Source organism: Hyperolius riggenbachi, chromosome 9 (genome assembly GCF_040937935.1).
Source record: "Hyperolius riggenbachi isolate aHypRig1 chromosome 9, aHypRig1.pri, whole genome shotgun sequence".
NCBI classification, from domain to species: Eukaryota; Metazoa; Chordata; class Amphibia; order Anura; family Hyperoliidae; genus Hyperolius; species Hyperolius riggenbachi.
Genome location: NC_090654.1, coordinates 197,795,837 through 197,810,217, shown reverse-complemented (window position 1 = coordinate 197,810,217; position 14,381 = coordinate 197,795,837). Strand labels below are relative to the sequence as shown.

General features: G+C 45.1%; 1 protein-coding gene across 4 annotated transcripts in view; it reads right to left on the bottom strand.

Moving 5' to 3' along the window:
• Positions 1-14,381, bottom strand: part of HECTD1 (HECT domain E3 ubiquitin protein ligase 1) — a 125,360-nt gene that overhangs the window by 15,735 nt on the left and 95,244 nt on the right. For 3 of the 4 annotated variants that reach the window (XM_068253864.1, XM_068253865.1, XM_068253867.1), the window contains exons 29-37: positions 14,127-14,349; positions 11,714-11,768; positions 9,281-9,463; positions 8,757-8,967; positions 6,799-6,884; positions 6,552-6,679; positions 6,261-6,462; positions 3,593-3,730; positions 2,888-3,495 (exon numbers count right to left, since the gene is read on the bottom strand). In XM_068253864.1, coding sequence (XP_068109965.1) covers positions 2,888-3,495; positions 3,593-3,730; positions 6,261-6,462; positions 6,552-6,679; positions 6,799-6,884; positions 8,757-8,967; positions 9,281-9,463; positions 11,714-11,768; positions 14,127-14,349 — 1,834 coding nt within the window. The remainder of the gene's footprint in view (positions 1-2,887; positions 3,496-3,592; positions 3,731-6,260; positions 6,463-6,551; positions 6,680-6,798; positions 6,885-8,756; positions 8,968-9,280; positions 9,464-11,713; positions 11,769-14,126; positions 14,350-14,381) is intronic. The other variant, XM_068253866.1, reaches the window with a different exon arrangement.

The following is a 14,381-nucleotide window of genomic DNA, read 5'->3' as shown; positions in this document are numbered from 1 at the left end:
CAAGAATTATTCTATATTCTATAAATGCATAGCAAAATTAAATCAAACCTTTGTGGCTGGCTGCAGCCTATTTTGCATGCTTACCTCAAGAGGGGGAAGCCACTGGATTCTAAAGAGATTTCCCCAGTTGTCCCCAGCCAGGGCGATCCAGGGGTGAGACCCCCAAAGCATGGCTGCATTGCGCCTGCACAGTAGCACGGACCAGCTTGAGCTCTAGTGGAAAAAGCCGAGCCCTCTCAAGTTCGTGTTACAGGGCAGGCACACATGGCTCGTGCAAGCACAGTAGCGCGGACCGATTGGGCTAGGTTTTTTCTGCAAGAGCCCAAGCGGGTCAATGGTGCTGCGCAAGCACAAGCAGGTTTTTGGGAGCCTCAGCACAGGGGAAGCGCCTGGAGGATCTAGAGGTGGCCCCCTCTTGAAGAGAGTACCCCGTAGGGGCACTATTCTCCCTACAGGTTTACTTTTAAAAAAGCAGCCTAACAAAGCAAAATTCACAGGCCATCTCGATATGTGCCTTAAACGCCACCTAGTGGTTACAGAACGCATATCACCATTTATTACAAGTGAAACTCAAAAAATTAGAATATAGTGAAAAAGTTCATTTATTTCAGTAATTCAACTTAAAAGGTGAAACGAATATATGGAATAGACATTACATGCAACACAAGATATGTCAAGCCTTTGTTATAATTTTGATTATTACGGCTTATAGCTTATGAAAACCCCAAAATCAAAATCTCAGAGCATTGGAGTCCTTTTTCCACTAGCCGACACGTGGTGACACTTCCTGGTCTGCGAATACGCAGACGAATCCCAGAAGCCATGCCATGCACTGCTATGGGATTCGCTGCTGCCCGCACTGAAAAATGCTGCAATGTCGGCGGCATTGCTAAGGCAAGCGATTCAGACGGCGGGTGCATTATCCCCTATGGCAGAGTTTCCCCATGCGATTTGCCTGCAGGGAAACTCTGTGGATTCGGCCCCATTTCCACAGTAGTGGAAATGGGCCCTCAGAATATTCGGACAGTGTTCAATATTCTAGGCTCAAAGTGTCTGACTCTAATCAGCTAATTAATCCAAAACACATGCAAAGGGCTCCTATTTCATATATTCGTTTTGTTGAGTTACGGAAATAAATTAACTTTTGCACGATATTCTAATTTTTTGAGTTTCACCTGTATAAGGTTGTTGCTTCCTACATACTCACCAGGACTCTAGCAGCCAAACACTAAAAAATCCAGCGCAGCCGGTGCCACCATAGACCGTAATAGGAATTACAGCGGCGCACAGTGAGTAACTTAGTCGCCGTCAGAAGACGGAGCTGAGGTTACTTTTTAATACGCTGTAATTCGGCCACCAGCAATCGCTGGAAGATGTATTACGTATTTCCCTACCAGCCACGTGGACCTGGAGGGGGAATAGTAATTAACACCGCCAGGAGTTGTGCAAGAGCAGGGTTAGCCATATACCAGCTATATCCTGCGCCAAAGTCTCCCGGCGGCTTTTTCATAGGTAAGCCCTAGCAGCTACGGAAGAGGGACCAGAGAGCTGTCTGCTCCCTCTCCGCATACACTTGTCTTTACAGGAACATCTCAAGAGGTCAGAGCTCAGGAAACCTCTCCTCTCCCCACTACAGAAGGAATATACAACAGGCGGAGGTTATGGCAGCACAGAGTGTGGAAAGGAGACATCCCATATCCTTGCCTGGTAGGGGAGGTAGAGCTTGTTTTATTTAACTATGAGTTGTGACAGCAAGTTGTCCCATTAAAAGTACAAAAATGGTTGGGAGGTGCTTTAGCAAAAATCACACTATCACTGCTAAAATCTGTAAAGTGAACACGAAGTGAAAATAAATCGATGAGAAAATTGAATCCATCCTCATACTCCTAAAAATGACTTTTTTTTAGACATCTCATGGTTTTATTTAATGTATAAACGTTTAAAAAGTAGACGTAATGTTTTATTGTCTCTGCTTTTATTGTCTCTGCTCAATTGCAGTGTCTAAAGCATCCCAGAGGGAAAACACATGAACTATTGGACTTTTTATCTATCCCTTGCAGCCAGAAGCCCAGTTATCTGTTTAGGAAAGTGTTTTATACCTGTAAATTATCAGTGAGGGACCTATAGCCCAACTGGGTCCTGACTGTAGAAAAACTGTCAGATGTATAGCTGGATATTAACTTTCAGGCAGGAAAAAAAAAGAAAAGGAGCACTACATTTATGTGTCTGTATTCTTGCCACTGTATATACACGTCTATATCATCACGTCACATGTCATCTCGGGTACACTTTAAGAGGGGGAAAAAAAAAAAAAAAAAAAAGACTCATTCTGTCCCCTGGACTGCCCACTAACAAGAATAAGCTGAACTGAGGTTTTTAAACAATGCACATATGCTAGGTACACACCATACAATTTTCTGTTAGATTCTTCTGTTAGATTTACCTACAAAATGGAAAAAAGCTATCTGGCAGGTAAATCTAAGAGAAAATCTAACAGAAAATTGTATGGTGTGTACCAAGCATAATAAAAGGCTTTAAGTGAACCTGTGCTCAGCTGCCTATATAGAGTGAGGCTCCAGTCTCAGCCATAAATTGTGTCCAGCTACTTGTAAGCCCCACCCAAACATCATTAGCATTTTACCCACGCCTAAAATCCGTTCTCAAATATCACGATTGACTAGATATAGTTGCAGTTGACCAATGGGAAATTTATGAGGGAGCGGGCATAACAGGTGGACACATGCACTTTTTAACAATTGTTAAATACTACCATAAATTCGATAACAAAGGGTGATAAAACAGAAGTCCAAATAACACTGAAGAAAATCTGCAATAAAAGGAAACTTTAAAAGCTAATCCAACAACCATTTCACTATCGTTAACTCACCCTAAATCTTCAATGCTGACTGGTGGTCCAGAGCCTGATGGATTTTTTAGCATCAGTTCTTGGAGTTGTGTGTTCTTCTCATCCTCCGACAAGCCTCGGTTGCTCAGGATGTGTCTCCTTTTTACTGCTAGCTCCCGAATATCACGGAGGAACCGGGCACGATGAGGGTTTACAAGTTCAAAGTCCTCCCATGTCAGAATACCCTGGAACCAGGCTGGTGGCTTTGGCTTTGGTGGGTCCAAGATAAACTCTGATTTAGAGTCCTCCTCAAAGCTCCGAACAGAAAGAGCATCATGCCCATCCTCTGTGGAGGCTTCTGATTGGCTTTCAGTGCAATGTTCACTATCTTCACCTCGAGAGGCATATAAAAGTTTGCTCATGTTGCTTTTGATATCACCCATGCACATAAGCCTGAAAAAGGGGTTAGAAATGGGCAAGTCTACTAAGCGATTGTCCTGTATACATTTTGCCAAAAATATACCCAGAAAATAGCAAAGTCTAGTCACTCTGTCTAGTTCTTCACTGTCCTGGGGGTAAGGAGCTGGAAAAAATCCACATGATCGCTGCACATAATATCCAGGAGGCTTCAGACCACCACCCAAATCGACCTGCAGGAAAACAGAGAGAAGGTTTGACTCTAATGGTTGCCCTTCCGTGCATTAATTCTCCCCCCCCAGATCTTTAAGACACACAAGCCCACGTTACCTGTCGAGACTCATCATCCGGGAAGTCATCATCAGATAACCAAATCCCCAAATCTGTCTTTTGGAATTCTGCTGCCACCAGGGCATAAAACTCAAGGGTGGGTCCCAGCCCAGTCCCTTCTTCTCCAAGAAACTCAACCTGCACAGTAAGCATTTCAAAGTAAACATCAACTTACATAATTCACAAACATCTGTTACTTCTGCACATAAAGAATAATTGGAATAATTGAGGAGATTCTGTACTTCAACTACATTAATCTTAAACCAATTAGAGGCAGCAGTGATTCATTATTTTCACCCTGGAGCAGTTAGTCATGCTTTATGTTGCAATGATTTCACTGCAAAATCCTTATTGTATTTTAATGTACTTAGTACCTTCCTTAGTTTTTGTATAAAGAAAACAACAGAAATGCATCCATGTACTGTGCCAGCAAATTACTGGCAACCGGCTGAAAATTGTTAACATAAGAGTTATAGATAGGAATATCAACATTATCGTAATTTTATCAAATGCACTCTCATTGACTTGAGAATCACGGCAAAATCAATTCTGCTGATTTTGCCATGATTCTTATTGAAGTCAATGAGTTTTTAAAAATGCAAACACAGCCAGTGTGGACTATCCCTAAGATGTGCCGAGGTTTACAGGACGAAAACCAGGAGAAAAATATATGCCAAACCTGGTGCACAGGCATCTTGCAGAGGGTGGGTGTGTGTGTGTATAAATATGGAGGGAAAATTATGGTATGTTCGGCAATGTCAGATATTGCAACAGGAGTCCCCGGCATGAGAATGGAGGGCCTTTGGAGGACTGCAGCTAGCCTCTGGACCAGGGGTATCAAACTCAAATACAAAGTGGGCCGTACATTATAAGGCTAGGTCCACACTAGGCACGGTTGCAGGACGGACACTGCAGTCCGGGATCAGGGGAAGATCAGGGGAAATACCACCAAACCACAAACTGATCAAAGTGCATCAGTTTTGCATCAGTTTCCGTTCAGTTTTTTACCCCAAAAAACTGACAGAAAACGTCTCTATCATTAGGAAGGTAGTGGGAGGATTTTTTGGGCCAATAATAAAGTTCATGCTATCTGTTTTCTCATCAGTTTTTGTTGCTATTTTGCTTGTGAAGATGGAGATGCGTTTTCTCATTGCTTTTCACTACCCATCCGTGGTCCGTAAAAATGCAGCAATTCCGGACCTTCCGTTCAGGTTTTGAAAACAGGTCCCTGCAAACGCAGACTGATCCGTTTTTTTCTTGGGTGAGGACAGCTGCTATTTTTTAACATTAGTATCCGGGACTCAGTTTTTCATCAGGGCTGAAAAAAGCAGCCACGGATACGTTTCCGGACCTAGTGTGGACTAGTTCTAACACTGGGACCTAGTCGCGGGCCGAAACTGTACACTGGGACCTCATCACAGGCCAACCGCAATGTCTACTGGTCACCTTCCTCCCTTATAAAGTTCTCTGGTGTCTAGTAGTCCTCCCTCCCCTATACAGTTCCCTGGTGTTTAGTGCTTTTCCCCTACCTTCCCGTATGGCTTCCCTGGTGCTTCAGGGCTTCACCTCCAATATAATAATAATTTTTTTTTTTATATAGCATTTTTCTCCTGTCGGACTCAAAGCGCTTGCGAGGCAGCCACTAGAGCGCACTCAGGCAGTGGCAGTGTTAGGGAGTCGTGCAAAGAGAAACCACTTGAGGGCCAAACTGAATGGCTCTGAGGGCCAAATTTGGCCCACGGGCCGGAGTTCGACATGTATGCTCTGGACCATGCAGAGGAAGCGTTAAGTATCTAGATTTTATTTTTGTTTGTTTTTTTGTGACTTCAGGCGCAGCTTAACGTTGTTCTTTGTGCACTTTGTTCTTTAACTTCTTAACGACCGCCCCACGCCAATGGGCGTGGTCGCAGCGGCAGCCCCAGGACCGCCAACGACAATTGGCGTCAAGCCCTGGGGCTCTAATTTGCATGAGATCGCGCGCATCTCATGCTTGGGGGGCGGAGCTCCGCCCCCTCTTCAGTCTCCGAGAGGCAATCGCGTGTGCTGTGTTGTGCGACCCTGCAGCTATGCCTTAAAGGGAACCTGAAGCGAGGAAAATTATCTAAAATAAACACATGTAGTAGCTGCAAATGAATATTACACACTAACCTCACCATCAGTTCCTCTCAGAGGCTCACCATTTTCTTCTTACAGTGATCCCTTCCAGTTCTGACAATATTTTGTCAGAACCGAAATATGCCAGTTGCTGTCAGATATATTAGCAGCTGTCAGTTACAACTGAATGTGCAAGGTAATGTCCATATTTCCCCATGGCTCAAGTGGGTGATCTAACAGTTTAACAGCGTGCTTACCAGGAAGCTGTTATGGGGTAATGGCCATTTTTAAAATGGTGGACGGAGAATTCCATTGATCACAGTGGACAAATGGGACACAGGAGAGGAGAAAGAGAGAGTAGTAGACTACACAGGAGGTAGGTATGACCTGTGTATGGTTATTTTGACTTTCTATTTTCAGTTCAGGTTCTCTTTAAAGCTGCAGTGGTCAATTAGGTGAAAAATGTCCTTGTCTTTAGGGGGGTTTAACACTGCAGTCCTCAAGTGGTTAAAAAAAAAGAAAATCATCCTAAAGACTTTGCAGGAGACTGTTGGGCTTGTTTATGAAGGCTTACCTCGAGCACAGACTTGCGATCTGCATGGATCTGCATGACATTCTCTGCCCATTCCATCAGAGATTCACCTCGTGGCACCTTCACTCGTTCATGCTTCAAACGCCCCACTCTGAACTCGCCAGGATCATCCCTGCGCACAGCACTTGCCGTCCTACTCCTCTCTACCGTGGCTTCCCGTCTGTTCTGCAGCCACACAATAGCTCTGCAGGACAAAGAGTATAAACAACCTCAGCACTGTACTGTGCCTATACACTTGTGTTATCCTATTAAATGGTTCTCAGATGACAATACCTGGATGCTCCAAATGCTGTACATGTGAAATAAAGCTGTCGGGTCTCAAATGGAATCAGGAATGGACATTTGCTGGTTAGCTGTTCACACCAGTCTGGTAACGCCCCACTTGCTAGTGCCAATGGCTCCTGCACAGGTAAATAAAACCACACCATTGCATCTTGCACACAACGCATGAAAATGCCATTTTGAAAGCAATGCTAACCATTGTACAAGATATATGTAATCATAGTTCAGCTCCCATTACCTCAATTTGCTGTAGGATTTTTGTAGTGATTTTCTTGCTGGTGAACTCCTCTGGCGGAACGCTGAACAGAAGCAGCTCATCACCTTCTACAAAGGCAAAAAGGTATGAAATGTATTTAATTGCCAAAAACTGAAAGGAAGTTATTTTAAGCCATCAACACACTATTTCCCCTCTCTCTCTGTCTCCTCTGTAGCTGTAATGGACACACCACTGTACTTTGTCTACCATCAACTACAATCTGCAGCACTGCAGATTCCAACAACAACACCATCAGTTAAACTATCTATATGGGATTTATAAATTCATACTTTGTTTAAAGGGAACCTGGACAGAGAGGAATATGGAGGCTGACATATTTACCTTTAAACAATACCAGTTGCCTGGCTATTCTGCTGATCCTATGCTTCTAATACTTTTAGCCATAGACCCTGAACAAGCATGCAGATCAGCTGTTTCTGACTGAAGTCTGTGGGAGTACGTGCACCCATTTTAATAATTCTCTGAATGGCGTGAATTGGTTAAATGGAAATAAATCTAGCAGGCTCTATGCACCTCTCAGTTCAGGTTCCCTTGAAAAGACAGGAATTTTTTTTTTTTACTATACACCCCCCCCCCACCCCACCCCCAGAGAGGATCCAATCAAGCTCAGCTACTTCCACACGAGCCCCCTAAAAAACCACTACTGCACCTGCGAAAGACTCACATAGGATTGTTACGATCCTGGAGCCCCAGCAGATCTTTGGCAGCTGACAGTGTTGGAACGGAGGAAGACAGGCAGCCTCATTAGGATTCAGAGGCTTCCCCCTCCTGAGGCAAGTACCCCATAGGGGAACTTTTTTCTTACAGATATTCTTTAAGCATTTCTAAAAATGATAATTTTCTATTTAATAGTATTTTTGTATGTTCCTATAACATTAAATATTTATAGTGCTCAACATCATAAAACACTATAAACAAGCTAAAAATACTATACAATCAATCATTTAAAGAGAACCCGAGGTGGGATTTAATTATATTAGTGGGGCACAGAGGCTGGATGTGCACACTATCACCAGCCTCTGTTGCCCTATGGTGTGCCCCCAGGACCCCCCTGCGCTCTGCTATCCCCAGCGCCGTGCTAGCGACACACAGCGTGTCGCCAACAGGCTGTTTACCTGTGACTGTCTGTCAGTGCCGCTCCCTCGCCTCCTCTGTATCTGCGCTACCCACCTGCGTCCCTTCCCTCCAATCAGCGGGAGGGAAGGGACGCGGGCGGGTAGCGCCGATACAGAGGAGGCGGGGGAGCGGCGCTAACAGACACAGCATAGTTAAACATTGTGCTGGCGACACGCTGCGTGTCGCTAGCACCGCGGAGGGGACAGCAGATCGCAGGGGGGTCCTGGGGGCACACCATAGGGCAACAGAGGCTGGTGATAGTGTGCACAACCAGTCTCTGTGCCCCACTAACATAATTAAATCCCACCTCGGGTTCTCTTTAAGTGATTTTTACACACTCCGGTTTTCCTGATACTATTTAAAAATGTGCAGGTCAGCTGACAGACTTCCGCTGACATTGGCTCTATTGAGTTGGGAAGTGGATGCTGTGGTAAGGAAACTGCCACACAATACGTTCCTTATCAAGTAACTTAACATGAACCATTCGTTTTGTTCTGTAAAATCCTGTAGAATTTACACGTATAAAAATAACTGCATTACTTCAGTGGGCGAACTTCAGCACACCAAATAAAGCAAGCAGCAAGATTTCCTTCACACTGACGCTGTGATTCGCCATCAGTAGAAAAGCTCCCACGTGTAGTGGGGGTGTCTGCTATACACACAGCTCAGCGCACAGCAATTTCCATGAGTAGCTGATGTGCATTAGCATCCAGCCCTCCTCTATATAAGTCCTGCTGATACCACACAATTATGTGTGCTACAATAAAAACATCAATTCCAAAGTATAGGGAAAGGGAATGCACCTTCCTGTGGTGTCCTGGCAGAATACGGATCACTGGCTACAATATAAAGGATGCGCAGAAGCTGGAGAACGTCCTCCACGCCGCACGAGTTCTGCCCGCTGCCGGCTTTTGCTTGAGGCTGCTCCCGGCAGTGGCTGAGAATGTCGGCACTCTGCAGCGTACAAAGGCTGGTTGACATCACTACAGATTTTGTGCCGTTTTCGCAAAAGTCCTACAAAGAAAATAAGCATTGAAGCAATTAAATCACAATATTGGCCCAATATGTGGTGGATCCCTAAGTCACCCATCAGGTAACGCGCACACACGCGCACACACGCGCACACACACGCACACACACGCACACACACGCACACACACGCACACACACGCACACACACGCACACACACGCACACACACGCACACACACACACACAATTACACAAAGTTCTGTAATTAGTTACATCCCATAAATTCTACACAAGCCCCTCTAAAGACAACAAGCAAAGCATACACTAAACACCCATCCCACCCCAGCCCGCATTACTTTGTAAGCAGCAATAAGCTGGGAGCAGTTGCGGTTCTTTCGGATGCTCTTGTTAGTTCCAGTCAGTTTCCAGCGCCGCAAGAAGCTAGGATCTGCGTTCATCTGCAGATAGGTGATCAGATCATTCTTTGGTAAAGCATCTGTACCCAGTGACTGCTCCACATGTTCCACGGACCAGCAGCCCTGAAGAAGGGAATGCGGTAGTAAGGGGACAGCTCAGCTCTCTATAGAACAGCTGGACAGATCTGCTCTACTACTGGAAACTGAATGGAATTTCTCTGAATGACAGTTAGTCCTGCATACTGTAATAGCAGGCTGTGGAAAGGACAATGGCAAATACAGGTGTCAGCAGCCACAGAGACATGAAAGCTACACCCGACTCACATCAGAGATAGATCTGCTGGCGCAATGACAGCTTGCACTGTGTGCACAGAACCATCACATAGCAAAATTCACTGCAATGCCAAACCACTTAGTTGATTCATTCTCCTTTCCAGATGCATGCTGGGACAATCACAGCAAAATGGATGAAATCTTTGTAAAGTATAAATGTGAACTTGTATACCGAATCACTTTCACACTGTTCTTAATCAATATAGCAAAATTTGAAGTACTTTTATTTTACCACCCTGAAGAGATCTAGAAACCTGTCTGGTTGTTTACATGTGCTTCAAATTTAGCAGCGGGGTATATGCGTGCACAATACAGTACTGGCTACTGCCTGCTGGCCTGATAACGTCCTCATTACAACCCCCCTTTTCCCTGGTCACGTTTACTACAGACTACACACATCTAACGTGTCTCACATATCTGATCTGCTAACTGCCAACAGGTGCTCTTTGTAAATTCATATATTATAAAGCTAGGTAAAATGCACACTAGACATTACTGGGCCGGAGTGACTGTTAAAGACCATCTCGTTGACAGTCTAGCATGTGTATCAGAGCCCCTAAAGCCCCATCTACATAAGATTATTTGTGCGATTCAATTAAGATTCTATGTACGATCCGATTAAATCAGACATGTCCAATCGGGATTCGATTCAATTTGATTTGCTATTGTTTTGCAATGGCAAATCAAATTGAATCGAATCCCGATCGGACATGTTGGATTTAATCGGATCGTATATAGAATCGTAATTGAATCGCACAAAGAATTGTATCGTGTAGATGGGGCTTTAGACCCTCCCCACAATCCATATCCTTAGAATGCTAGAAACACACGCAAGGCACTCAAGAGTCACTGTTAATCTGGCATGCACCAGACACTAAACACCCCTCTCACCCCTTCCCCCCAACATTGCCTAAAGACCTAACAGGCCTGACCAACCCCAGGGCACAAACCTCACACCACTTGCTTTAAAGGGAAGGTCCAAGCAAAAAAAAAAAAATGAGTTTCACTTACCTGGGGCTTCTACCAGCCCCATGTAGCCATCCTGTGCCCTCGTAGTCACTCACTGCTGCTCCAGTCCCCCGCTGGCAGCTTTCTGACCTCGGAGGTCAGGGCCACATTGCATACATTTTTACGCATTCCAGCTAGTGCAGGAACAAAAATGTACGCGTTGCACCACTAACGCGTAAAAATGTATGTGTTAATGTTCCTGCACTAGCGGGAATGTGTAAAAATGTATGCAATGTGGCCCTGACCTCCGAGGTCAGAAAGCTGCCAGAGGGGGACTGGAGCAGCAGTGGGTGACTACGAGGGCACAGGATGGCTGCATGGGGCTGGTAGAAGCCCCAGGTAAGTGAAACATTTTTTTTTTTTTGCTTGGACCTTCCCTTTAAAAGCCACTCCATTGTGTGCTGCGCATTGTCCCTCCCCCACTACCTAGCAACACATCTATACAGCAGTGTGCCTCGGAGTGTTGACCGAGTGATCAGTTTTGACTCCCACAGCCAGCAATCAAGAGTTTTTACCCAGCTTAAGGCCTGGTTCACACTCGGATCGCAAAACAGAATTGCCTAGGGATTGGGACTCTGCAAACGCAGCCAAAAAGCTGTGTGCAGTGTGTTTCAGATCTATGCAAAAAGCAAGCACTGCAGTGAGGATGATCTAAAATGTGATACATTTATCAGAGCGCTTTGCCGATCACTGGCAATCAAAGCACTGTAAGGCTAAAAGTACCAGTGTGAACCAGTCCTTACTGTGTTGTCCAGTCCACGTATCAGGCCTGATAGGAATAGACTAGCAGTACCAGGAAAGCACATGTATACAAGAGGCACCCAGAGGGTTCTCAGATCCCTACAGCGAGGCAAAGTTAAAATCACAATATAAATCCAAGGCAGATTTAGCAACCCAAACAGTGTATTCTATTAACGTACATTTCTTAGAACAGTGAAGTAATTCTCATGCTTGAATAACTGTCACACAGAAACAAACTCATCAGCAACGTTAGTGTAGCTGCTAATATAATCTGAATAAGAGACGACTTACCATTTTGCCAGATTCCTTCTGCTTATCAGAATCCTTCATCTCCCTGTACATAATTCTGTTGATACAATAAAGTGAAAGTAGTTTATAGACCCCCCAAAGCTGCGCAATGCAAATGTTCAATCGTGTGTTAGAATCCTTTCATTTATAACCTTTGGAATTAAAGTTTTCAGGTTCAAAACTCTCTAGCAAAGCACTGGGCTCCTAAACATGCAAGGCATTTAGGCTAGTTCTTTGCTTCTATACACTAAAGCTGCTCATCACCGCACACCGCCCACCCCCCCCCCCCCCACCCCCACCCCCGCCCCCCCGGCTGCCGTCAGCATTTGCCTTGTTTATTCCTGAGTTTAGTTGTTTTTAAGGGTCTATTAGTCTCATTCTGTAGGAACAGGAAAGCTTCTTCCCATACCTACTAACATAATTCCCTCTGACAGGAGCCTAATTTTGAGCTGGGCATCTTTCTTCATGCTGAAATTAAAAAATTAACTGTACTCTAAAATGTTCTCAAAGAGCTTTAAAAATAATAAGCAAAGCCCAGAGGAGCTTTCGTAAAGGGCTCACGCTGTGCACCTCTACTCTATGGTCCATATGCAATTGGCGGTTTCTCCCGAGTTTCCCCTAGGACAGCGATGGCGAACCTATGGCACGCGTGCCAGACCTGGCACGCGTAGCCGAATCTGCTGGCACGCCATCGCTGCTGCGCTATGTCCCGTCCATTGCATGAACTGGCCATGGCGTCTACTAGATGCCGCGCCAGTTCATAGCCTGCAGCCCCGCTCCAGCCTGCATAGTATACCGGCAGGCAAAGCAGGGCTACGGGAAGATGGCGTCCGAAGTCCTGTACTGGAGACTATTTGTGTCTCCAGTACAGGGCTTCGGGCGCCATTTTCCTGTAGCCCTGCTATAGCATTCAGTGCAGGAGATTGTAGGAGGATAGCCCGGGGAGCTGCGCGCCAGAGGCCGGCCCGGGAGAGGGGACTTCTGTCAGGTGAGTAAATTCCTTTTTTTGCAGGTGAAATGTTGCCCACTGAGTTTATTTTCTGGTGAAAATGTTGCCCACTGAGTTTATTTTCTGGTGAAAATGTTGCCCACTGCGTTATTTTCTGGTGAAATGCTGCCCAATGCGTTATTTTCTGGTGAAATGCTGCCCAATGCGTTATTTTCTGACGAAATGCTGCCCACTGCGTTTATTTTCTGCTGAAATGTTGCCCACATTGCGTTTATTTTCTGCTGAAATGCATTTCAACCTTCAGGGCCATACCATGAAAAGTAACCAGACCTTAGGATACTGGTAGAAATAGGTCTGCATTATTGATCTGACAATACTTTTAGAGCTAAGCCGGAAGCCGGCGAAACTGTCGGGAGCGCTTTCCTCTTCACACATGGGACGCCACGCCGCCCAAACTTTTAGCAGCGGACTCCATCTGGACGCACTGCCCGGCCTAATCAACTGGGCATTGATGCGCACTACCAACTGCTCAGCATCCCACTTCACCTAAGCATCCCACGGACAACCTTGGACATTCATCATACTCATGGTGACAACACTCCGCAACTCCTTCCAGCCAAGATCTGGTGTGGTGAGATCATGCTATTAACGCAATGAGGCTTTGAACTGGTGATTGATGATTGCGGTGCTTACTGCCTGCCTGCTTATACATGCTGATATCTATTGCGGCTTTCCCTGCATGAAGTGCTTTTCCTGCATGTGATGTATCAAACCCCTTGCTCAGACTAATCCTTTGTCGAGGAGCTACGGTTTGTGGAACTTTTGGAGTTTGTTTATCCTTCTCAAAGCATTCCCCTGTATCTGGATATTGTGGAACATTGTCCTCTTCTTTGCTATATACCAAGCTTCCCTACAGCATGCATACGGCTGTTGTGTGCTTGTGGATGTGTCTGTAAGTGGGTTGTGTTTGGTCGTGACGGGGTGGCCATCCCATGTTGTTTTTAAGCACCTTTTGGAATATTAGTTTAATAAAGATTTGGTATACTTTTTATATTTTTCAATTACATGTAATTGGTTTCTTATTTGAAATTGTAATGGTACAGACACATATGCTCCACAGCTTATAATCACTTTCATCTAAAAATAATACTTTTAGAGCTATCTGTGGGAAAATGACAACTGCCATTTAAAGCAAACCTGTAGTGTACCGAGCATAAAAAGGACAGGTTGTAGATATACAGGCATCAGAGACATCAGTGGTCACACACATAAGCACTGATCATGTCTACCACCGAAACCACTCCACCCCTCCCACAAGAGGTACTCTCCCAATATTGAAGCAGCCATGACACTTTCAAGTATATTCCAATAGGCACATCCTTCCCAACCCCTTACAATGTCACCAGGGTATGGTCCAGAGAAAAAAAAACAAAAAAAAAAAAAAAAGATGCACGTTTGTCTCCTTACGTGTACGTGGGCTCCCATATCCTCCTTAGCTTGTCAGACTTGATGGCTCCATTACAGGAGAGATGCAGAAGCTTCTGCACATAGTAGAATATGGTGGCACGGAAGTTACTGAGTGGAAGCTCTACTTCTCTTCCGCTTCCCAGACCAGTCACTTTCAATGTGAGTGCCAGTCTAGGGGCAGGGGCACATTCAACTTCCTCCAGCAGCTCTGACTGAGGTGTTCCTGAAAAAAATAAATAACAATTTAACAAAACC